This window comes from Diabrotica virgifera, chromosome 2, assembly GCF_917563875.1.
Source record: "Diabrotica virgifera virgifera chromosome 2, PGI_DIABVI_V3a".
Lineage (NCBI taxonomy): Eukaryota > Metazoa > Arthropoda > Insecta > Coleoptera > Chrysomelidae > Diabrotica > Diabrotica virgifera.
This window is the reverse complement of record NC_065444.1, coordinates 44390447-44417657: the sequence shown is the minus strand read 5'-3', so window position 1 is coordinate 44417657 and position 27211 is coordinate 44390447. Positions and strand designations below refer to the sequence as shown.

The 27211-nt window shown below is 32.5% G+C and overlaps 2 protein-coding genes across 8 annotated transcripts in view; one reads left to right on the top strand and one right to left on the bottom strand.

Annotated features, from left to right (window-relative positions):
• LOC114336036 (uncharacterized) overlaps positions 1-27211 on the top strand; it is a 1032611-nt gene that overhangs the window by 425368 nt on the left and 580032 nt on the right. The gene's annotated exons all lie outside the window — the stretch shown is intronic.
• LOC114336034 (uncharacterized) lies at positions 2073-7955 on the bottom strand. The gene is made up of 2 exons (XM_028286338.2): positions 7729-7955; positions 2073-2440 (listed from the first exon to the last, which is right to left on the bottom strand). Exons 1-2 carry the CDS (start codon positions 7741-7743, stop codon positions 2150-2152), a joined length of 306 nt encoding a protein of 101 aa, XP_028142139.1. The 5' UTR covers positions 7744-7955; the 3' UTR covers positions 2073-2149.

Genomic DNA, 27211 nt, shown 5'->3' with positions numbered 1-27211 from the left:
TATTTTGAAATTATGATTTTTCGGAATATTATTTGATTTATATTGAGCAGATTTGGTCAAATAAATAATATAAAAAGTGATACAAAATAAATACACAATCAAGTAGTGGTGCTTTTTTCTAATTGACGTAAGTAAAATAGAGTTTTGTACTTCTTTTTCTTACTTCTTTTTTATTGTAGCATTAGCTCGTATGAAGACGTTTATGTCGAAAACACTCAGCTAAAGAAATAAATTACTTCATACGTACCTACTTATTTTCACTTCCTTTATTATTATAATGGGTAAAATCGAAGGACGCAGAGGAATTGATAGACAACAGGCCTCTTGGTTGAAGAATATCAGGGAGTGAACAGAAATAATGAAAGCAGAGCAACTATTTATAGGTCTGGATCCCGAATAAGAAAAAAAAGTTGATTAATAGCAAGCTGAAAATTTGTTAATAGCTTAACGGTGTCTAGTCGGACAAACTTCGATATATGGGAACACTGGAACAAGGGAAGTTTTAATGGTGGAACAGGTTAAAAATTTGGAACGTCAGACCACGAAAACGTCAGATGTATTTTGTCGGACAGCAGTTCCAATTGATTTGTTGCCCTTTAATTAAACTTTCATGCAAAAATCAGACTGGTGTTTATCACCAACTGGGCATTTTAATGAGTGGAACACGAAGAACATGTCAAATGACAGGAATCATGTTGGTTAGTAATAGCAGTCTGATTTTTGCATGAGAGTTTAATGAAAGGGTAACAAATCAATTGGAAGTTCTGTCGGACAAAATACGTCTGACGTTTTCGTAGTACAGTGGAACCTCGATAACTCGGATTAATCGGGACCGCGACCGATCCGGGTTATCGAAAATCCGAGATAGCCGGAGAATATGGTAAAAATTAATAAAATACGGTATACTTACAGATAAACTCCGTTAGAATTGAAATAACATGAAATATATTTATAAATATGCACAGTACTTACTCATTAAAATTACTAAAAAAACACCAAACACAAACGTAAGCAAATGGAAGCGAACAATACAAGACACACAATACAGTCACAAGGATGTAATGTTATTATTTAAGAACAGTGAAAATGAAGACCATTGTTTATAAAAGAATTTTTTAAATAGTCTTTCCTAAACAATGCTGACAGTTTGAAATAAAAAGGAATAGATACTACAGACTAGTACAGACAGGTGGCTGTTGTTTCTGCGGCGTGTGCCATGAGTCATTTTTAATATCGTTCAGTTCAAATTACACACATACACATTATCTCTCAAATATTATATTACATACATTTTTATTGTTGAAAGGTTTGTCTGATAATTAACTATTTTGATGGGAAATAAGCCACAATTAAATTGAAAAATACAAAATATTGAAAATCAAAATGTTTATTTGATGAAAATCGGTCCGGGTTAGCCGGAATTCCGGGTTATCGGGGCCGACTTATCGGGGTTCCACTGTATGACGTTCCAAATTTTTAACCTGTGTCACAATTAAAACTTCCCCTGTTCCAGTGTTCCCATATATCAAAGTGTGTCCGACTAGACACCCTTAAGTTATTAACAAATTTTCAGCTTGCTATTAATCAACTTTTTTTTGGGACGCGGGATCCAGACCTATTAGAATAGCTCGAGACATAGAAAGTTTCGTCTTGTTAATCGCCAACGTCCAGAGGACTTGATAGGCCACTTGAACAATGATTGTTGGCCCAAGATGGTTGGTTAAAGTTCTCGATTAGGATTTCACCATATTCCCAGAGATTATCTATTAACATCGGCGTTTAGCCTTTTCAATTTTACAACAGTATAATGTAGGCTGAATAATAATTACAACCATTGTTTGGTTCTGGGGCTAGTTAGCAAGTATATGAGTTCACTGATGATTGACTGAAGGTCCGAAAACGTTCGTTCTGAACATATTTTATGCAATCCATTGGGATTTTTTAAGATTTTAGTAAATTATAGATACCTATTACATAGAAGTGGTTTTACTTCATGTTAGAGTTTGTTTAACTATATGGTATACAGCCAACCCAGGGAACTACCCTTTTTAGTTAATATATTTTAAGCAAACACGAATTAATGTTTTTATTTCTTTGAATTTAAAGAACAGTCAAAGAAGTTACATTTTATCAATTATTCATATCCGTGTCAATATTGGTGACCGTGGTGATCGTGGTGGTCGATTCGTTTAAAGTGGTCGTAGTGGCCACCGTGAGGGACAAAGACATCGAGCTGAGTATCGATTGGTTCGGGGTAGTATATGCGATGGTGTTGGCTGGTTGATACGGGTTCCTCGACGACATGGTAGTGATTTTTGTGGGGTACTAGTTCGCGGTGATACTCATCAACTTGAGGAACTGTATGGACATGTGTATCAAAGTACTTCTGGGATCCGTGTGGGCTCGCATATATTGCTGCCATAAGAAAGCAAACTACAACCTAAAAAAAGAATTGTATTAAGTAAAAGCCAATATATAGAAAATAACAGATGGTGTACATAATAAAATCGAACAAGAACATAAACAAAATTACATGATGATTAGAAAAAATGGGCTGCAATACCAAGTCGGATAAAGAAAGCCCAAGAGAGAAACAAGTTGAACAGTGACGAAGGAGGCCTATATCCAATATTCAATTTAATAAAAACGATATGCAAATCGACAAATCCTGCTTCTACTCAAGATCATCTGCAAAAATTACCTGATAGTGTCGCTGAGAGCTTCACTTCTGAGGGAAACAGGTCTGAATCTGAACTTACGGAAAACCAAAATACTCGTGATAAGTAAACAAGAGAATATATAAAACCCTCACTATTAGGTAAATGCCAAACTTGGGCAATGTGATCAAATTGTTTACCTTGGATATCAGTTAAATTGTAACCCAGAGAGTCACGGTGAAATTAGACCCAGAATAGAGCAGGCCAAAGTCGCTTTTAGAAGGATGTCCAAGGTATTATCGTCGTTCTAAGATGCAAATTTCCTAAGTCCATATTTTATCAAAACAACAGTATTCGTGCCATCTGGTGAGAAACGTACATATCTATGACTTGACAGGCAGCGGTCTAAATCCCTAATCTAACCTATTTCCGACATAAATCTATTAAACGAAATTTGCCGAAGTCCGCTGTCGTTAAAAATAAATACGCATTTTGCCCAAGTGCCACCTTTGTAGTAAAACCGTAATCGTAGATTGTAAACAAAACGTGGTTCCCATTTTAGTGCTTTTTTAAATTGAAAAGGTATGTAGTAAAAAACATTTTTGAAATATTGAAATCAGCATTTTACCAAAACTTAAATAGTTGTAGTATGTAATTAGCCTAAAGTTTTTATGAATTTTTGTAATTTTACGAAGTTTTAATATCGTCATGAAATTAGGCAAATTTCTACATCAAGTGATATAGAGACAAATGCACGTAGGCAAATTTCTAATATCCTTTTACTTGGCGTTTTGCTTTTTATGTGGGATTGTATTTCTTTTGTATAAATTTGCAAAGTAGACTTTGCATTGAACTCTGGATATTTTTGGAGTGAAAAACACATTATTAGTCATGAAATATACCTTTTTAACAGGCTATGCTTTATGTGTATTGCACGAAAAAACTGGCCTAAAGTGCAAGGATTTGACAGATGATGACAGAATCAAAATTTTTGATCATTTCTGGAAGCTCTCGTGGTCCAAAAAGCAAATTTACGTTACTACATTGGTTAATAAATGCTCAAATAAAAGAACTAGAAACAGAAAGCAAGAAGACAATCAAGACGAGCGTATTCATAATTCATACTCATACTTTCCTAACAAACAAAGTATTAAATTAAAAGTATGCAAAACACTGTTATGCGATACTTTTAGCATACCAAAAAGGACAGTTGGCTATTGGCTTCTTGAAAAAAACATTGATAGTACCGAAGATATTGCATGACAAAAACAGAATAATCCCGGGCAGATGAAATGAAACAAAAAAAAGAAGGCTTAATATTATTTTTAAATACCCTACCCAAAATGGAATCCCATTATTTTAGGAAATCTACTAATAAGCTTTATTTAGAACCAGTTTGGACCTCCAAATTGGAGCTTTACAGGCTTTATAAAAACGAATGGTGTGCCAAGAACAACTTATTACCATTATCTGTTGCATCTTTTACAAACATGCTTGACGATCAAAACATCGCGTTATTTTCACCAAAAAAGACGAAGGCGACAAGTGTGTAGCTTATAAAACAGGGAATATGTGCAAAGATATATTTGACGAACATTAAGTGAAAAAAGAGGAAGCTCGAAATAAAAAACAAAAAGACAAAAAAGCAGAAAACTGCAATGTGTACACGATGGATTTGCAGTCTGTATTATTATGTCCAAAGTAGACTGTCTCCTCTCTATACTACAAGACAAAACTAGTTGTCCATAATTGAACAGTGTTCAATCTGAAAACAAAGGATGGTTATTCGTATATTTGGCAAGAGGGACAAGGGGGACTGACAGCCAACATTTTTACATCAATCTTGTATAGCTTCGTCAAAAACCATGTAATACAGGAAAATAAATCTCGAAGCAAGATTATTTTTTATAGTGATGGTTGCACCTGTCAAAACAGAAATGCACTGCTCTCAATGTAATTTAAAACTGTCATTAATGGAAGACTATCATGCTTTCTGTGATAATTTGTCCCACTTATAATTTTCTTTAAGTTGTAAAAATGTAGATTACAGTTTTTCTAATATCTAAATATTATTATTAATTATTTTAAGTTGTAAAAATGTTGATTACAGTTGAGGAGCAGACTTTCTATATGCATTTTGTCCATTTTTTCAAATTTCCAACCAAAGATAGCATCGCAAACTATATGTATAGAGCCACCATTTTGTGCCACGAAAGACGTTCTAAGTGCATTCTATTGTCTTCAAAGTAAATGAAAAAAATACCTTGGACTTTCTATGTGCTGTATGTCCATTGACGGAAGACGAACTAACCGAAGTTTGTCCGTGCGCTGTGGACTAATTGCGATTTGTTTGTCGTTGGCGATCGTTGTCGTTGCATAGTAGTAGGTGTCTGTACTGTTTAATAATAAGTTAAACAACTTGGCAGAGACTGGTGGATTGTTTATGATATAAAAACTGCATTAACCTCTTTAAAAAATTGAAGGAATCAGTGCAGCCAAACGAATTATTATTAAGAGATCACAAAACGACAAGGATATTTTGCTTAAAACCGAGCTGTTTTACAGAAATAATAATCCATTCAAACAATTCTAAACCTTATTGAAACGTTAAAAAGAAGCTTTTTACTTTACATTTACCTGCTGTAGAATCTCAAAATTAAATAAACCAAAAAAATCTTATTGGAACTGTCAGGGGCGAACTGGGTCAATGATCCTGAACTAACAAGGTTACAACCAATTCTTTCTGACACTGGTTACCAAAATGAAAATCGAGCTAACCTCGGTGAAACTAAGGATGACGACGTTATCGAAGGAACTGAGTGCTACGATTGCAATGATCATGACCATGGGGACATGTAAAATGCCATTATTGTTCATTTAATTTTTATATATTATTTTGTATTTAAAAATTAAAGACTATTTTTATGAAGCTACTTGAGTTTTTTTACATCGTTACTACCAAAAGTCGTTCATACCGTTTTGTGTAGACAATCAAAAAGCGTTTTCTCCCAGGATGACAATCTAAATGCAGTTTGTCCAACAGTTTTTTCAAGTTTTTTGGGATATTATCAGTACTAGATTTTTGGCATATGGGTATAATATCTTCATGATTTTTTATCCACATTTTAGGTATATCAGTTTTTCTTTTAATTTACGCGTAGCAGTTTTTCTCGATTTGCCAAAATTACAAAAAATGGACAAAATGCATTTAGAAAATCTGCTCCTCAGTTGTTCTGTTCAGATACCTTACTGTTGGTTATTAACAAAATTAATTATAAATGCGGTTTTTTAAAATGATTTGTTAAACGAAAATGACCCAAGTCCTAAAATAGTCAAAAACTAAATAAGCAAATTGCCTTTATCCATTTAATTGTAGTAAAAAATAAAAATTACAATGAAATTGCACATAATGTAATTAACAACGTTTTTTAAAAACAAACAATGTAAAAAGATATTTAAACTTAACTTTCTTCTAATTAAATTTAAAGTTGGCATATTTTTTTAGCTCTCCTGCAAAACTGTTATTTGGTGAGTTAGGCAATTTGCATCTTAAACGACGTTATGTAACAGAGACCTATTGGCATTGGGAATCCACCCACTTCGCTGCTACGTGTTCTAGGCCCTACTTTATGGTGTCGAGAGTGGGCCTTTGAATAAAATTGTTATAAATCGCTTGAGACTTTTGAAATATGGTGATATAGAAGAGTTTTGAAAGTTTCTTTGGTGGGGAAGATTCGAAACGCCACAATACTAGCACATCTCAATAAGACCACTGAGATTATAAAAAGTACCAAGAAGTATTAAAATAAAAAATCAAAATAGAAGACCAGTTGACTAATAAAATTGCAATAGAATGCGGTGTACGACAGGGCTGTATTTTATCTCCCCTACTATTCAATATTTACTCTGAATGGGTATTTAAGGAAGCTTTAGGCGGTTGTGCAAAGGGAGTATTAATAAATCGTGAATGGTTGAATAATATTAGATATGCAGATGACACCATAGTTTTTGCCGATAATCTGAATGATTTACAGATATTAAAAATTCGTATAATAGAAGTCAGCAAACAGATACGGACTATCTCTAAACATAAAGAAGACCAAATTTATGACAATTAGTAAAAAACCAATACTAAACGCTCAACTTGCAATCAACCAACAGAAGATCGAAAGATTTGAGCAATATACATATCCCTAGCACGAATTTAAATAGCCAATGGGACCACTCGACAGAAATTAAACAGCGAATAATAAAAGCGACAGCAGCATACGTTAGAATGAGACCCATTTTCAACAGTCGAGATATATCATTAAAAACAAAATACCGTATGTTGAAATGCTACATATTCACAGTTCTGCTCTTCGGAATGGAAGCTTGGACACTAACTGTTGCATCTATGAATCGGCTCGAAGCTTTCGAAATGTGGTGTTATAAGCGCATCTTACGTATATCCTGGGTTGGGCAAATTACTAATGTGGAAGTCCTGAGTAGAATGGGGAAAGAGAGTGAAATTCTCATCACCATCAAAACAAAACAAAAATAGAATATCTAGGACATGTAATGAGAAATCAAGAAACTTTACGGCCTTCTCCAACTGATTCTCCAAGGGAAGGTAAATGGTAAAATAGGACCGGGAAGAAAACGCATTTCCTGGCTTCAAAATTTACGCAAGTGGTATAACACGACTACTACTGAACTGTTCTGCGCTGCGGTAAACAAAGTCAAGATAGCTATGATGATCGGCAACATCCGGAACGGATAGCCACTTTAAGAAGAAGATCAAGAAGAGAAAGCTGTAGTATTTCGGATATATTATAATGGGAGGTCTCAAATATAGTTTGCTACAAAATATTAAGCGAGTCAAAAAAGCAGACAAACGCAATCCAGCATGAAGAACTACTTCATTGTTGAAGAACTTGGTAGATTATTGTGGTATTGATACAAACCCGCTATTTAGGGTGGCAGTAAGTAAAATTAAGATAGCTGTGATGGCAACCAAAGTTCAGAAAGGACATGGTTCATGAAGTGAAGAAGAAGATATTGCACATTAAATTCAAATAAATCTACTTACAGCTACTTTAAACATTGTGTCTTCTTACTGAACCAGCTGCTTTGTCAACTTGAAATAACTAAATTCAGAATATCTGCTACTGAAAATAATATCTTCTATTTATACGCGTGTGTGCCTCATCCAAGTTGTTTTTGAATTAGCTAATATATCTGGGGAGTCTCAAATTACCATATTATTTAGACGTTAAAATTTATTACTGATGATCTGCAAGTTTTTCTATTCTATCCCTATAAAAAAAAAACAAATAAAAATATAGTCCATGTTGTAAAGCCGCTTCCGTATGAAAAATTTCGCTTTATTTGCGGATTCCTCTTCAAAAATGGGCCCTTAAAACAAATTAGAAGAGTGCGGAGCGAAATTTTTGGGCAGAAATTGTTTAAACATTTTTTAAACAAATTCAAAAGATCACCTTTTTTGCTCTGGAAAATATTTTTTTGGGTTCTTTGTGTCATTCTTAATAAATAAAGTATCTTGTCATTTTTCTCAAAAACTCGTAGTTTTCGAATTACATATAATCACAATCATATAATGTAAAGTTATACACTACTGACAATAAAAATATCAAATTTTTATTCTCTATTTCTAAAATATCAAATTTTTATTCTCTACCATTTACAAGATAATAGAAAATAACAAAGTTATGTCTGTAATTTGGAATAAATTCAATAATTAAAATACTAATTGTTTTTTGAAAAATGCTCAGACGCGTCGATTAGTATTTCAAATTGCCATTTTTGACATACAATAATAATGTATACAGGGTGTCCCAATTTTGAGATATGACGTCATCGTTGATTTCCTTAAATAGCAACACTGTCATTTTGATAGCTATTTTCATAGGGTGTGTAAAGTTATACACAACTGCAAAATTTCAAATTTTTATTCCCTGCTTATTAAGCAAATACTCATAATGCTGCCCTCAATTATTGTCAGATTGTCAATGGGCAACGTTATGAGCATTTGCTTAATTGAAATATTTAAATTCAATTATTATTTGATTACTTGTTTTTCATAACTTTCTGGTTTTTTATCATTTTGTAAATGATAAGGAATAAAAATTTGAAATTTTGCAGTTGTGTATAACTTTACACACCCTAGCTATCAAAATAGCTATCAAAATGACAGTTTTGATATTTAAGAAAATCAACGATGATGTCATATTTTTAAATTGGAACATGCTGTATACATTATTATTGTATGTCAAAAATGACAATTTGAAATACTAATCGACGAGTCTGAGCATTTTTCAAAAAAACAATTAGTTTTTTAATTATTGAATTTATTCCAAATTACAGACATAACTTTGTTATTTTCTATTATCTTGTAAATGGTAGAGGATAAAAATTTGATATTTTGCAGTTGTGTATAACTTTACACACCCTATTAAAATAGCTATCAAAATGACAGTGTTGCCATTTAAGAAAATCAACGATGACGTCATATCTCTAAATAGGGACACCCTGTATACATTACCCTAATAGCACAAGGACGTCCAATGGACGTCCATTGGACGTCCTTCACGGACTTTAGGGACGTCCATTGGACGTCCGTTTTCGTCCGAGGAACGTCCTTTATACGTCCTATTTTGGTCCAAATGTCGCGCTACCGAACGTCCATTGGACGTCCATCTAAGGTCCGAGGGGACGTATATTGGACCTTAATCGGACGTAATTTGGACCTTGATCGGACGTCCTAGGGGACGTAAATTGGACCTTAATCGGACGTAAATTGGACCTTAATCGGACATAAATTGGACCTTAATCGGACGTAAATTGGACCTTAATCGGACATAAATTGGACCTTAATCGGACGTAAATTGGACCTTAATCGGACGTAAATTGGACCTCAATAGGACGTAAATTGGACCTTAATGGGACGTAAATGGGACCTTAATCGGACGTAAATTGGACCTTAACCGGACGTAAATTGGACTTTAATAGGACGTAAATTGGACCTTAATCGGACGTAAATGGGACCTTAATCGGACGTAAATTGGACCTTAATCGGACGTAAATTGGACCTTAATCGGACGTAAATTGGACCTTAATAGGACGTAAATTGGACCGTAATTGGACGTAAATGGGACCTTAATCGGACGTAAATTGGACCTTAATCGGAAGTAAATTGGACCTTAACCGGACGTTCTAGGGGACGTGAATTGGACCTTAACAGGACGTCCAATTTTGGTCCAAATGCCACGTTGCCAAACGCCCAATGGAGGTCCACTTAACATCCGAAGGGACTTTCGGTGGACGTCAATTGGGCCTTCATAGGACGTCCCAGTTTGGTCCAATGTCTTGCTGCCGAACATCCATCTAATGTCGTGGGAAATAAAAAATATATTTTTTAAGGAACTTATATTACATCTTATATTAAATTACAATTATTGGATATTACATTATTTACATTAAATTACAATACACTTCTCCAAGAAATTAACGCACCACCTTAAATATGGGGTATTTTTGATGTCTCGTATTTCCTAAACCTGTTGTTTCATCTAAGTGATTTTTTTATAATATTATAGCCTAGGTTATAGGTTACCTCCTTAAGCTTGTCATGCACAGGGAGCTATGCTGTAATATATGTACATTATATCATATCGCTCTCTATAGTAATGAGTGAGCCTGCAGACAGAAAACAAATGGTTCCATATGTGCAGGCTCACTCATTACTATAGAGTGCGATGTGATATAATATATATTACAGTATAGCTCCCCGTGCATGACAAGCATAAGGAGATACTTAACCTATAGCCTAGGGCCTAGGCTAGAATATTATAAAAAAATCACTTAGATGCAACAACAGGTTTAGGAAATTCGAGACATCAAAAATGCCCAATTTTTAAGGTGGTGCGTAATCGGCTGTATATACAGGGTGTAACAAAAATACACGTCATAAATTAAATCACATATTCTGGGACCAAAAATAGTTTGAATGAACCTAACTTACCTTAGTACAAATATGCACATAAAAAAAGTTACAGCCCTTTGAAATTACAAAATGAAAATCGATTTTTTCGATTATATCGAAAACTATTAGCGATTTTTTATTGAAAATGGACATGTGGCAGTATTATGGCAGGAATATCTTAAAGAAAAATTATGGTGAAATTTGTGCACCCCATAAAAATTTTATGGGGGTTTTGATCCCTTAGATCCTCCCAAACTTTTGTGTATGTTCCAATTCAATTTTATTATTGTGGTACCATTAGTTAAATTCAATATTTTTGTTTCTTAGTATTTTTCAGATAAGGCAGTTTTTATCGAGTTGCGACTTCTTTTTTAACATGTCTACATAAAAATTTTATGGGGGTTTTGTTCCTTTAAACCCCCCAAATGTTTGTGTACGTTCCAACTAAACTATTACTGAGGTACCATTAGTTAAACAGAATGTTTTTAAAACTTTTTTGCCTCTTTGTATTTTTTCGATAAGGCACATTTTATCGAGATCTGGCTTCTTTTTTAATATGGTTCAAAATATCCCTAAAAATGTAAAGCATACATAAGTCTGCATATTATTACCAAGTCTCCATAATCGTACTTAACCATATACAAATATGTGGTGGATTTGACAAATATTCAAAATATTTCGATAAAAATTGACTTTTCGAAAAAGCAATAAGAGGCAAAAAAGTTTTTAAAACGTTGTGTTTAAATGGTACTACAATAATAATTAAATTGAAACGTGCACAAAAGTTTGGGGGGGTTTAAAGGAACAAAACCCCCATAAAATTTTTATGGGGTGTCCAAATTTTACTATAGTTTTTTCGTAAGATACTGCTGCCATAATAATGCCACATGTCCATTTTCAATAAAAAATCTCTAATAGTTTTCGATATATTGGAAAAAATCACTTCATCTTGTAACTTCAAATGAGTGATAAAGGCACAGAGACTTAGATGGCGAGGTCACATTGAAAGGATGCCAAACACGAGGACTCCAAAAATGGTACTAAACTACACTACAGCTTCAAGAAAGAGAAGAGGAAGGCCGAAAAATAGATGGAAGCAAGAGGTCGAAAAAGATTTGGAAAGAATGGTGCTACAGGGTCAGAAAAGAAAAATGAATAACAGGAAGGAATGGAGAAAAATCACATATCAAGCCAGAGAAGATCTCAGTACATAAAGAAACGTGAAAATGAAGAAAAAAAAACAAACTTTTCAAGCCATGGGCCTCTAAGACCCTTGGTGCTATTATATATATATAACTTCAAAGGGCTGTAACTTTTCTTGTGTGCACATTTGTACTAAGGTAAGTTAGGTCCAATCAAACTATTTTTGGTCCCAGAATATGTGATTAAATTTATGACCTGTATTTTTGTTACACCCTGTATATATCTACATACTTCGTCTAATTTACTAACTGTTGCGCGTCATCCGCGTCGTAGCCTGTGAGGTCGCATGATACCAACACGAAATATTTAGGCGGTAGGTGTGTTCTTTTTTAGAATCACTTTGCCGAGTACACTGGAATTACAGCCACTAGACATATTTTATTATATACGCGTAGAAATAATATTTGAAGATTTCTATTAATGTTAACCTAAAGAAATACACAATAATATGTTTCATTTAATTTGTATAAATGGATTATGAAGCGTTTTTATGAAGCAGATTTGTTCGGATCACACTGTAACTGTAATCGAACGAAGGTGACATTTTAGAATAAATTGGTAACATTTATTTGACAGTTACGGTGATGACACTTCATATTTGTTTATATTCTTTACTATAAGTATCTGTTTTATTTATTATATTTACTGTTTTTATTATTTACTTTACTATAAAAAGATCATCTACTATAAAAATATAAATTTCACCTAATTTTATAACGACTTGGAATAATCGAGGTATCTGACAACTTTTTTAGTTGTTATTGTAGACATACTTATACAAAGAAACCTACCGGCTTTTTGCCAAGAGTTCGGAGCCGTTTTTTAATTATTAACAATGCAGTGCAAAAACTCTTGCACTGCAAATCTTAAAAGATTATAACTTAATTCTTGTTCTCTATTTCTTAAGTTTTTACTTATTTACATTGAATATTAATTTGTTTTGTTGTATAATCCACGTTTACAATAATTATGTGACATATTTGATTTAAAATGGATTCAGGATCTTTTTATACTTTGGCAACTATGTCAACTTAGATCTCTGGCGTAGATAATGACGTGGAACAGTAAGTAAATTAGATGGACTGTAGGTTATATTTGGTTCTTGGGACATCAAAGTATATTTTTTAGACATTCTTAGTCACTGATGTGACATACCTCCGATTTGTTTTTTCATGAGTTTTGTAAGAGAGACTAAAAACTTTTTTTATAGTCACCTCCTGTTTTCATATATTTTTTGACATGTTTTGTAGTAAATTCAACTATCTATTTACTACAAAACATGTCAAAATTTACATGTGAAAGCAGATGATCCTAAAAATGGTTTTTCGTCTCCTACAAAATTCATGAAAAAGCAGATAGGAGAATTATTGTACATTACAATTCTCTGATGTTTGGGAAAAAGGGCTTAAGTCAGAATTGCACATCGATAATGTTTTGATGATTTCTACAGTACTGTAGTAGATTCTACTGTACATACAGTTTACATCTACAACAGTTTTTTTCTGGTCCAGAAATCATCAAAACATTATCAATGTGCAATTCTGGCTTAAGTCCTTTTTGCCAAACATAAAAAAACAATCTGGTCATAACTGACCAATGAGCAATTTTAATTTAACCTAAATTACTATTGTTTCTTAAAATGAAGAGCTTACCCCATAGCGTCTCTTATCTAATCTAACAAGATCGTGCACTATTATTCTAACATACACAGGCACAGCACACAAGCACTATGCTCCGTTTTTCACTATCACCTATCACTCAAACTAGTTCAAAAGGATTTGTCCTCTTCAATCTTCTAGTTTGCCCAGTAGTATCGAGGAGCTGGATTTCCTCGATATTCTTGAACTTATGAAGTTGATGCTCGTGACCCTGGTATCTTCTTGATATTTGTTGATAAAGTAATAGCTTATTATGCATGGACAATGTGGACTTTCTTCCAACTAGCCAATACACTTTTTATATCTCTCTTTTGCCTTTCATCACAAGGCTATACATTTCCTTCTTGGTTTTTTTTGTAGGCCACTTTCAGCTGATTCTAAAAAAAATTAAAATGAACGGTAATTTTTCTATTCTTTACAATTAAAAATCAAAAGAAATAGGTACCTATTTACAGGTAATAATATGCATGTATAAATGATTCGTTTCATAAAGAATAAAGAAAATTGAAAACGGATTTTATAATACTTACAAAATTGTTTAAACAAGAGATCTAGCCAGAGCCCAGAGCAAAAACTAGCAGACAGTACAGCAAAAAAGCCACTAATTTCCATTTCCCACACCCCCTTATCGATGCATTTTTTTCCAATCAAAATTTTTACTTTACTAAATTTTTAGGTTATCGGTTATGTTATGAAAATGAAATGTGATGACCAATGACCACGAGACGCTACATAGATACTCGCGCGGCAAATTTGAAAATGAACGCAAATTGAACAGTATGTGAGCGACAAGGTCTATGCGAAATGTTAAAACCCAACCTGTGATAATCCGGTATTGATACCTATTGTAACACAAACCCCCAGAGAGACATTACAGAGTTGTACTAACCTGTATCCAACATTCAAATAAAATTACCGAAGAAATGTTAAATTTTAAATAATTAGTTTGTTTAAATGATTTTACAAATTGATCTTAACAATGGTTTTTAGCAGTAAACAATCTCGCAATATAGTATTAAAAAAATACTTGAGTTCATCCTTTTTTTTAATTTAGGACTGGCAAAATAACAGCTATTTGTATAACAAGGAAGCAAAGTGCTACTTTTCCTCCCGAGAATGAAGTTTACTTCATTCAAGAATCATTCAAGGGAGGAAAAGTACAACTTTGCTCCCTACAATCAGGTCAGGAAATTAATACTTTCGGTAGAGGTATCTAGGTGGAAAAATATTTTTCAGTTACGAAAATAAGTAGACATTTTGTTTTGTGGGTTCGTCAATGAACACTATTTATCGATATACACAAAATAAAGTAAAACTTATTCCAAATCATCGTCATTAAATATTTTTGTAAAATTCTATCAAAAATATGATGTCTTTGTTTATAACTATAACATTTAAAAATAATTAAGAGAAATTCCTGCGGTTGACCTGAATACAAATTTACAAACAATTTTATATTTCCGGTAATTGCTAAGTACTTAGTAAGTGCATTTTCGTAGAATCATTAAATGGGGCGGGATCATTGTCACAATATTTAAATAACGGAATTAGTCATTCTTAAGCAGTATATTTTGTGGTTCTTTCAGCCAGAGTTTGTCGAAAAAAGTGTTGTGATATATTTAATACTTAATAGGTATATTTTCGTAGAATAAATAAATGCGGCGGGATCATTGTCACAATTAAATATTTAAATAACGGAATTAGTCATTCTTAAGCAGTATATTTTGTGATTCTTTGAGCCAGAGTTTGTTGAAAAAAGCGCGTTGTGATATACAATTTAGTATTTATCAAAGAACAATATGTGGCGGCCATGGGAAAGTGATATGCATTTACCTGACGAAAATGAACCTACGGATAATTTAGAAGATGAAGATGAAAGTGCGGGGTCAAGTACTCAGCAAAGGAAGAATTTGTGTGTAGCTGAGCAAAATATGGTGTTAGATGTATTTGACGGACTTTCTAAAAAAATGAACAGATATGAAGCTGTTAAGCAAACAGCGATATTAACCAAAATTTCTTGTGCAACAGTGTACCGTTTAATAAAGACAGGTTCGAAAAGTAGAAAAACAAGAAAGGATTTGGGAAGCTCTAAAAAAATTCAACCTCACCTCTTGGAACCTATTAGTGAGACAATATATAATATGTATGCAGCTAAAATTATGCCTAACCTAAACAATATCATGGCAAAATTAAAAGAAAAACATATGGTTCATGATTGTTCCACAAAGACTCTGGGACGATTTTTGACCAAAAATGGTTTTAAATATAAAACTGTCAATAAGAGACAAACCATAATGGAAAGTAGCCGCCTAATAAAATGGAGGAATGAATATATCGAAAAAATTTTACAATACCGCAGTGAGTGTCGAGAAATTTATTATCTGGACGAGACTTGGTTTGATTCCCACGAAACGATAGATAAAGCCTGGACAAACGGTTTAAGCAAATGCCAAATAGATGTACCCCATTCTAAAGGCAAGCGAATTTGCATATTACATTGCGGAGGACAACATGGATGGGTGAACGATGCGTTATTGTTGAGTTCCAAAAGTATTAAAGACAGTTCTCTAGACTACCACCAAGACATCGAAGGGACGCTTTTTGAATCGTGGTTTGAGAATACATTACTCCCAAATTTAAAAGCAAATAGCGTGATTGTTATGGACAATGCATCATATCACTCCAGATGCATTAAAAAAATTCCAACCAAACAGAGTAGAAAGGATGAAATTCAAGAATTTTTAATAGCCGAAGACCTATATTTTGAGGATCATTACACCAAAGATCAACTAATTCAGGTTCTTCATACAAAAGTCGTAACTAAAGAACATATTGTAGATAAATTAGCCACTAACAATGGACATACGGTTTTAAGATTACCTCCATATTACTGTGTGTTGAATCCCATAGAATTGCTATGGGCTCAGTTAAAAAACCATATCCGGAGGAACAACACATCTCCAAAAGATGCCCAAAGTGTTGTCGAACTAATAAAAACGGAGTTCAAAAATATCAGTGCTCAAAACTGGCAAAATGCTATAGAACATGTAAAGAAGATTGAAAAGGATTACATGAAAAATGTCCCAGCCTTGAAGAAAATTATTATTAATTTGGATGAGAGTGATGAAGAGAACGATAATGACGATGAGTTGGAATAACTTTTAAATCCAACTGGAAGATCCCAAATGAATGTGAATTTTCGAAGTGGCTAGTATATCATTTAATTTATGATAGTAAAAAGACCAATGGGTAACTTTTTGTGGCATCACATGTGACATGTAAGTAAATAAGAACCATTTTTTTCATACCTGTAAGTCTAATTTTAACCTGTTTTACTTTAACTTATGATGGTGTCATGTCCCCCAAAAGCTTTTTCCATGTAACAACGACGACTTTCGTTGCACAGTTTTTTACTTTTTTACAAAATATATACCTTTTACAAAAAATTTTGTACTTTTATTGTGAACAAATTTTACTTCTTTTATATAGTGATGTCCTAAAATAACGGATAAATTCATTTTCTACCTAAATTATAAGCGCATACGAAAAATCCTCAAATATACACAAGAATACACTTTCTCAATAAAATCATTTAACTACCTTCTTAACCCCCCAATGGTTAGCTACCCCTTTAAAGAGTTTAAATGAAGGCGTGTGATACGGGGTTTAAGATGGTTTTCAATTCTCTATTCAGAAATGTAATATTTTTATTTCTTACATAAAAAAGTCCTCGACTAAAATAGTTGTCACGATTGACTAGTATATTAGTTATCTGGTTGACAAAAAAGTAACATCGAATCTTTTTAAACATTTAGGTAAATGTCTCAAAAAGTAGCTATTATCCTTATGGGGTTAAGGGGGTATTTGAACGATTTTATTGAGAACGTATATTTTTGTGTGTAAAAATTGACCTGGTTCAGGAGTTTTCATCTACTTTATAATTATGTAGAAATTATATTTATCCGTTACTTTAGGACCTGGCTGTATAATATATTAATATTAAGTGTTCATTGACGAACTTGTTAAAAACCGAAGTACGGTTAATAAAAAAACTTGTAAATCCACCAAAGCAAAATTTTTATTATCGTAACTGAAAAAATATTTTATTTTGACAATCTTAATTTTGGAAAAAGGGTGAAGGTAAATTTTTCTAAATACTATATATAATACGAGGTAGTTTACTTAAAAAATAATCAGTATATCGATCAATTGGAAAAAACATTTAAGTACACAAATTATATAATAACTCGAAATTCAACACTTTTTCCGATAATTTTATTAGAATGTTGGATACAACTCTGTAAATGTCTCTCGGGGGGTCTGTATTACAACAGTTATCAATAGATACTTATTACCGGATTACCATTAAGCCGGGTTTTAACATTTCTCATAGATCGTGTCCCTCACAATACAATAAATGGCCTCTCTTAAAATCTTGTAATGGAAAATTTTACCCCTCCAGGAAGACATTGTACTATGTTCATAGAATATCTTGTGGTAACTTTCCACCCATAATTTAATCAGATAGATGTTCACGGAATAGAACGGTAGTACCTACATTCCTGGAATGTTTTGTGTTGTTAGGATTAAACTTTTATTTTATTTATTCTTGAATATTTCCTATTGTTAAACATTGTAACCAATAATTTACAAATAAGATTTTCATTACATTACATAAAATCAAAAATATTTTTTGGATATTAAACTATATAGTTTGTTTATAATTGTAATAAGGTAAACGTACCTATTATCGGCACCTTTAGCACGTTAAGCACAATGGAGTTTCATTTTAATTAGGTTAGTAACCAAATTAGCTGAATAAAGTGTGTTCAGATTATTGTTTTGGCTAATAAAATATATCACAATTACACACAGAATATTTACTTTATCCTAAAACAAACTCATAATATTTAAAAAATTAATAAAATAAAAAGTGTCGTAAGTCCCCATTATCGGCATTCTAAATTAAATTCATGCTCTAATTTTCGGCATATCAAGGATCCTTTTTTCGGCATGAACTAGATACCCAAAATTTGAATAATTATTGTATACCAAGATACTTACCTAAATATTTACTTAGATACTATTGAAGTAAATAAATTACTGTATGTAAATACATATTATTTCTAACAATTATTAAAGCTAATTGGCTCTTCCCAAAGCCATAAATTCCACAAAAAGAAAAAGAAGAAGAAGAAAAAAATGTCTACGCATTACTACACCCTTCTTTGAGGCACTTACGAAATTTTTTCAAAATTTCAAAAGTTTTTATCAAGTTATCGCGAAAAAGGATAAAATGTGAGATTCTATCTAACGACGCGACTACTCGCGGGTTAAACACACTTTATTTTAGTAGTTATTGACACATGCATTTCCTTTTCATTTTCCTCTTCTGGTGTGGAAAATGGGCCTTCGTGACATTATTCAATTTAATCTTTGTCTTGCCATTAGAAATTCTATTATTAAAGGTTTGTGCAACTTTTTTTTCTTTTCGTTTTCCAATTTTTTTGGATGCGTTTTTCTTTCCGTTACATTTTTAGCTGTTCTTGTTTTTCTTTTCTTCTATTTTCTTGTAATATTGTCGCCACTGAGATTGTTTGTATGTTCTAAAAAAAAGTTCTTATTTCAATAAATCATTGAAACTGTCTATCCAACAACTCCTTTTTTATTGCAGGAAATCCACAGGCTGCAATCCGAAATAGTCATGCTATCAGTAGGTTTTCTTCTTCTGTTAGTGTGATCCCTGGTCCAGATTTCTTTTCTAAAGAAGTTCTACCGTTTACTTTATCCTGTAGAGTCGATCTAGGTACCTTATACAATTTGCCAGCTGGTTTAAATGGCATTCCTGACTGAACAGTTACAACAGTTTTGTTTATATCTTCTGAAGAATATTGAATTCTATTTTTCTTTTACATTATTAATTTCTTAATTTTAGTCTAAAACAAAGACTTTCCAATTATCGGCACGTATAGTCATGTATTATCGGCAGTGTTATACTTGGTCAAATTATGGCTATTTCTAGTATAGATATGGAATGCCGAAAATTGGTACAGAGAATCATCGTTTTTTATTGCATATAATGACCAAACATTTGTCATAGTAAGTTAAAAGATGACGCTAAAATCAACATATATAGAGTATAATGCATATAACCAATTATCGGCACTCCAGCCGATGATTGGATCATCTGTTAATATTTACGTACCTATTATCGGCACCCTCAAAATACTGCAAAAAGCTATAGAAAAACAGTTTTTGGTCAACAAATAATCAAAATCAACTATTTTTCAACACATAAAACTTAATAAAACGGTTATTCGAAATTTTAATCAGAAATTATAGCATTCTATAGCTTACCTGTTTCTTAACACATACAATAAGAAACACTTCCCATGAGAGCTTGGCGCCAACAGGCCAATATATTTTGAAATGTTGTAATTACAGTTTTCGTCTGACAATTGACATATTTTTCGTACGCGTGGATAAAGGTTCTTATAAATTAGTGAAATACTTTCGTTCAACAATCACGCGCAAGAATTCTTATTTTTTTCGATTATGAAGAATTACTGCCGATAATTGGGGTAGTGTCGAAAATAGGGTCGTTTACCTTAATTGTATATACAATTTTGAATTAAGATTTAATCTTTTCGATTTAAACTACAGTAAAACCTGTGTTACCGGCCCCCTGCAAACACCGGCCACCTGTACTAACGGTCAGTTTAAAAATTCCCCAAACCAATTACAGTAAAACCTGTCAGTAACGGCCACTAAAAATGAAAAAGCTATTGGCCGATATAGAAAGGTGACCGGTATTGCCAGTTTTTGTAGTCTAGATATAATTGGTTTGGGGAATATTTAAACTGGCCGTTAGTACAGGTGACCGATTTTATCAGGTGGCCAGTAACACAAGTTTTACTGTATATCTAGACTACAAAAACTGGCAATAACGGCCACCTTTCTATATCGGCCAATAGTTCTTTCATTTTAGTGGCCGTTACTGACAGGTTTGACTGTATTTCATTAACGTAAAGTTAACGCGTAAGTTAATATTTTATTGAATTATTTTGCTATTTGATCCCGTAATTGGTATAATGTGTCCAATATAATATATAAGCGTTCATAAAACGTCCGTATTTCGTCCAGTATGGACGTCCAACGTCGGACGTCCAAAGGACGTCCATATTTATTCCGTCCGAAGGACGTCCAACGTCGGACGTCCAAAGGACGTCCATATTTATTCCTTCCGAAGGACGTCCAAAGGACGTCCGTTTATAGTCCATGGACGTAAGGACCAAAAATGGACCTATTTTGGACGTCCAAAGGACGTCGTGTGCTATTAGGGTATTATTATATGTCAAAATGGAGAATTTTAAATACTAATCTGAGTATTTTTCAAAAAAATTAGTGTTTAAGATATTTAATTTATTCCAAATTATAGACCCTCTCTGTATATTATTTTGATACTAAGCAGATTCAATTTTTAGATCTATTAGTAGAAAGAAATAAGGGGTCATAAAACTATAAAAGTCATAAAATATTTAATATTTTCCACACTTTGTAACAAAATAAGTGACCAATTATTAATTTTTATATTTTCTGCATGATCTTTTGATCATTTTTGTTATTAAATAAAGTTTACGTAGGTATATATTATAATAATAGTACTTGCGCCATATAAACGTAGTAAAAACTTGCATAAAAGTAAGAAAATTAAGAGTTATTCAAATATTCCGAGAAGAAAGGTTAGATTTCTAGTTTAGATTAATGATTCATAAATTTAATTTAACTTTTTACTTACACTTTTAAGGCAATAAATTTATAGTCCAAGAGCCAAAGCTTTTAACCTCGCAATTTTTACAGAATGAATCAATTTGCTTGAAAATTGGATCAAAATGGATCAAAATCTATATGATGCGGACAGGCGCTATTACTATTGGGGTGGTTGCCACCCCATCTCGGGGGTGGAAATTTTTTATTATATTTTGACCGCACAAGTTAAAAAAACATTCATTCTAAGCAAAAAATGTTTTATACATTTTTTTGATAAAATTAATATTTTTTGATTTATTCGCTATCGAAGGTGTTAGTTTTATATCTAAAAAAATCAATGTGTTTCGATGGTATACTTATTTACGATTCACTCAATTTTTGCCGTAGAACAAATTTTATCAAACCAAGTTCTTGTGAATTAAATTACCTACAATTTCATATTTAAACATTTTTTCGTATCTCTCATGCTAATCTTTCTATTCTGAAGAAAATGGCATTTTTTACTAAATTGCAAACATTCGTTATTCGCTTTAAACTTCAGTTTTTTAAAAACTAATAATTTTAAGCCCGTCAAACTTCTAGAATCTATTAATAATGCATAAATAAAGAAGAATAAATAAGGCCAATGACTAAAAACACCGCTAACTTACATTATTATGCTTCCAATAGGATTTCTCTTTTTTTTTTCAAAAAAAATATATTGATTTTTTAACCATAACTTTTTTTATTTTTCATCTTAGAAAGTTCGTCAAAAAGAATTTTGTAAGTTTTTACAAGATCTATAATGTTATTAATAATAAATCCTTTTTTCTACAACCGTGTTAAAAATGGAATTTTTAGCACTCCACACGAGCCTCAAAAATGCTACTTTAAGGCACTTGTGATTTAAAAAAATTTTAAGGCACTGCAGATCGTATTGACCGTATATACAATTTTCATGTAATGTCAAAAAAATATAAAATTGAAATGTCAGTCAAGTTCAAGTGAAAATTTTTTGTAGATATTGTCCTGTAATTACGTTTGTAGAAAAAATATTCTATGATATGCGTGTTAAAAAGTAGATTTTTAAGGCACTCATGTGAATTGCAGAACTCGCTTTCGCTCATGCTGCAAACTTCCACATGCGTGCATTAAATGTGTACTTTTAACACTTATATCATAAATAACTATTAAAATTCTCAGTCACAAAAAGAGGTCATTGAAAGGGTTGGTAAAGGTGGTTTTTGCATGATATTACAAGTTTTAATTGTCAATAGCTCACTCAATTTTTGCCGTAAAAAAAATTTTGGCAAACCAAGTTCTTGGGAAAAAATAAGCTACAATTCCATATTTAAATATTTTTTCGTATCTCTGATGCTAATCTTTCTATTCTGAAGAAAATGACATTTTTTACCAAACTACAAAAACTCGTTATTCGCTTTTAACTCCATTTTTTTTATAAACTAATCATTCTAAGCCGATCAAACTTTCAGACCATATTAACAATACATAAATCAAGAAAACCAAATCAGGTTAATGACAACTTTTAATTATGGTGGTGATTAGGGGGTTATTTACGATCACTTTTTGATGAAAAAAATAGAGACTGACATTCTTTTTATTATGTCACTTAATTTTTTTAGCTAGGGATTTTTTTTATTTCTGGAGATGCATATTTTTAAATACTTTAAATTAGTTTCAACAAGTTAACCTCGAAAAATGCATAGTTTTTCCGTGCTTTGACTTTGAAACTACAATATTTAGCATTTGACGAAGAAGAGCCAACATATAATAAAGTATAGCTCGATTACTATTGGTCTTAAACAAAATAAAAAAAACCGTTTTGGCTATTCCTTTTCAAAAGGTACATTTTTGTTAAGTAAAGTTGTTTTGATAAAACTAAAACTTTTTGAGTTATTAGCAGAAAACTGATTTAAAACATTGATTTTTTCGATATAAAACTAACACTTTCGATAGCGAATAAATCGAAAACTATTAATTTTATCAAAAAAAAATATATAAAACGTTTTTTGATTATAATGAATATTTTTACCAACTCTTGCGGTCAAAATATAATAAACATTTCCACTCCCGAGATGGGGTGGCAACCACCCCCATGGTAAAAGTGACTTTTGGCATGATATAGATTTTGATCCTTGGACTATCCACTACTTATTCTCAAATTTTCAAGCAAATCGATCCATTCTGTAAAAATGGCGAGGTTTTGTCCTATTTTAAGCTTTATTACTTGGACTATTAAAGCAAAATGCCTTTGGACTTGTTTGTTTTAGTAGCGCATATTGAAGCTGTATTTTTGTGTCTATTAGTATTGAATTCAAGCTTTCTACAGTTCTGCAATTAATGTTTGGTCTCGAGGATGTTTTTCTTATTTGCGTCTAGATTTAAATTAGTTAATTGTTATTCGATAAAATTCTATCTGGAAGTTTATTAGAATTTCAAATGTTCTCAAATATTTCATTACATTACTTTATTGCAACCCCCCCCCCCCCCCCCCGAAAGCAGATTGCCGTTAACATGATTACAATACTCCCGAAGGTACGACTTGAATAAACTGAATTAAATGAGTATTTAAATGAATATAGGACTTTGACAGAATAATAGTTAAAATGATTAAAGACTCATTGAAGTAACATCGCAACCTGACTTCAATAATGCCATACCATAACCCTATAAAAATGGAAAATCTGTGTTTTATCCCTTAGGGATTTCCTTTGTTGTGAAATGATGTCATATAATTTAGTTATATTAAAATCTGCATAGTGAACCTGTGTCGGTATTATAACCATTGGCTCTCAGCATTAGCAAGAGCGCTACAAGGCAGTTTGCTTTACGCTGTGGTTAAGAGTGGATGTGTGATAAATATTTTTAAATATTGCTATATCATGTGATAAGTAGAACAAATTTTTTAACCAAAAAAAATACTCAAATAAAACTTATCTAGTGCCATAACTTGGAAACCTCGAATTACGGGTATCTTAGCAGTAGCGCCTTATCATATATTTTAATAGTGAATTTCAGGGTAATGTCAATTCTTCTTCTTAAGGTGCGTTCTCGGTTTCTTGACCGGTTCTTAGTATCGAATGTGTGTCCAGGCCTGTCTAGTGTCTTACATTCTTCAGCCAGAAGCATTTTCTTCTTCCTGGACCTCTTCTTCCTTCCACTTTCCCTTCCATTATGAGTCGTATAAAGTTATATCTTTCTTCTCTGTAAATATGTCGTATTTTCCAAAAGATGGAAAACATATATTAAATTGTGAGATAAAAAGAAATAAAACTAGTAAAGTTGTTAAATTTAGCGATAGTAACATATAAATTGACATTATATTGATTGTTTCCCACCTTTAGATGTATCAGATGAGTATGTCAACTAAAACTGTCACTGTGACAGTGGCATTTCTCAAATTCATTCGATACGTCTAAAGGTGGGAAACACTTAATATAATGTTAATCTATAAGTTACTATCGCTAAATTTAACACCTCCACTAGGTTCATCTCTTTTTATCTCACAACTTAATATGTTTTCCATCTTTTGCGTTATTTTGCCGGTTATTAGTGCGCTCATCACTGTATATGGTTATTATGGGTCTACCCCAAAATCCCGACAGCCAAAATCCCGACAGTCACAATCCCGACAGGCTAGAATCCCGACAGGTTTGATAAGTTTCTTTTTAACCTGTAATTACAATTATACCTTGTTTTAATATGAACTAATGAACTTTATATTTAATATGAACTAATTTTCTAAATAAAATTTCTAACATGGGTATATTATGAATTAAATTATTTTTTTTTGCCACTATATATTCCAATAATAGTATATGAATAATCATATCCTGAATTCATGTTTACTTTCATATTTTAGATATTATCATAGCTTTTATATTATAAAATGAAGTGTTTAAATAATTTTTTCTTTTAAAATACATAATAATCACTACCCGTACTTATTTATCCGTAAGTAATAATTTTTCAGTTTCAATACTCTATAATATGATTTGGTATTGATTTGAAAAGGAAACAATAAATATTCAAAATGATTCTGGCGTGTCAGTTTTTTGGCCGTCGGGATTTTGGCCGTCGGGATTTTGGCCGTCGGGATTTTGGCTGTCGGGATTTTGGCTGTCGGGATTTTGGCTGTCGGGATTTTGGGCACCACCGGGTTATTATATATAAGTATATATGGATATCCAACGAGTTTATAAGGAATTTTTTTTCATTCTTTGAAAAGCGGACCTGACATACTCTATACGAGCACGTATTTCGACTTCGTGCTCTAGATCGTTTGTTATTTAGCAACCAAGATACTGGAATCTTTGTACGTGTTCTATCTGTTTGTTAGAGATACGAATATTAGTGTCGACATTTGGTGCACGTGTAACAGCCATTACTTTTGTTTTTTTTTTGTGTTTATATTCAGCCCCAAACTATCTCCCTCTCTGGTTATGGTATTCAAAAGTCGTTGCAAACCCTCAGCACTGTCCGCAAGAATACCGGTATCGTCTGTGTATAAGTTTTTTACGTATTTTCCGTTGATTTTTATTCCTTCTTTAATATTTTCGAGAGTATTTTGAAAGATTTTTCGGAATTTATAATATATAATATTGGAGAAAGTACATAGCCCTCACGAAATCTTCTTTTTATTGACATTCTTGCTGTTAGACGATTGTCTATTTTGATTGCCGCCATTTGATCCCAATATAGGTTTTTAATAAGGACCACACTGTTATGGTCTATACCATGTTGCGTTAGGGTTTCTATGAGTTTTGTGTATTTTACTCGATCAAACGCTTTTTCGTAGTCCATAAAACAGAGAAACACGTCTTTTCGCTGATCTCGGTATTTATGTAGTAATATCTGGAGACCAAATAATGCCTCCCTCGTACCAAGCCCCATATGTCCACCAAGCCCCACATAATGTCAATAACGAAAAATAAATACTACCATTAGATAGCTACACACGTAATCAACATAAGTACAGAATTTGGTTAACTTAGATAAAGAAGTGGCAGAGAAAAAAAAATAAAAAGTTCACATAACATCTTGGACTTGCTCTTCTGAAAAGTTTGCGATATCTGTGTTATGACAGATGATTATAATGACAATGGAGAGATAATTGTGGACAAGGAAAGTATCAATAATACCTGGAAAAATTACATACGAAATTTATTTTTTGATGAGAGGGAGAGCCAGTCCCCAATACCTATGGAAACAGGACCACCTATACTAGTGGCAGAAATAGGAGCAGCCATAATATCACTAAAAGAAGGTAGAGCTCCAGGACCAGACAGAGTACAATCTGAATTTCTTAAACTTCTTGATGATGAATCTTTACGAATACTATGTAAAATCTTCAAAAATATCTATGACGCAGGCAATATCCCAAAAGATTGGCTAGTTTCAGAATTTATTACCTTACCAAAGAAACAGGGAGCAAAAAAGTGCGGAGAATATAGGCTAATAAGTCTAATGAGCTAATACATTAAAACTTTTTCTTAAAATTATACATCGTAGAATATACAAGCTATGCGAATAGAGGATACAAGACACATAGTTTGGATTCATGAAAGGCGTAGGTACAAGAGATGCACTGTTTAGTCTACAGGTTTTATTTCAAAGATGTAGAGATATGACTTGCGATATTTACACCTGCTTTTTGGACTACCAAAAAGCATTTGATACAGTTCAACACCGAAAAATGATGGATGTTCTAACAAATGCCCAAATGGATGATAAAGACCGACGTATAATAAAAAATTTATACTGGAACCAATCAGCCACAATAAGAACGAATCTTGGAGGTAATAATAATAATATCGTATGGCATTTTTGCCGAGGAAATCCTTTCGGATAGTTCCGGCGCCATTTACATCTTTAACCCTGTTTTAAGTAACTAGTGCCGATGTACACTAGCCCAGGGGGACCGACGGCTTTACGTGCTC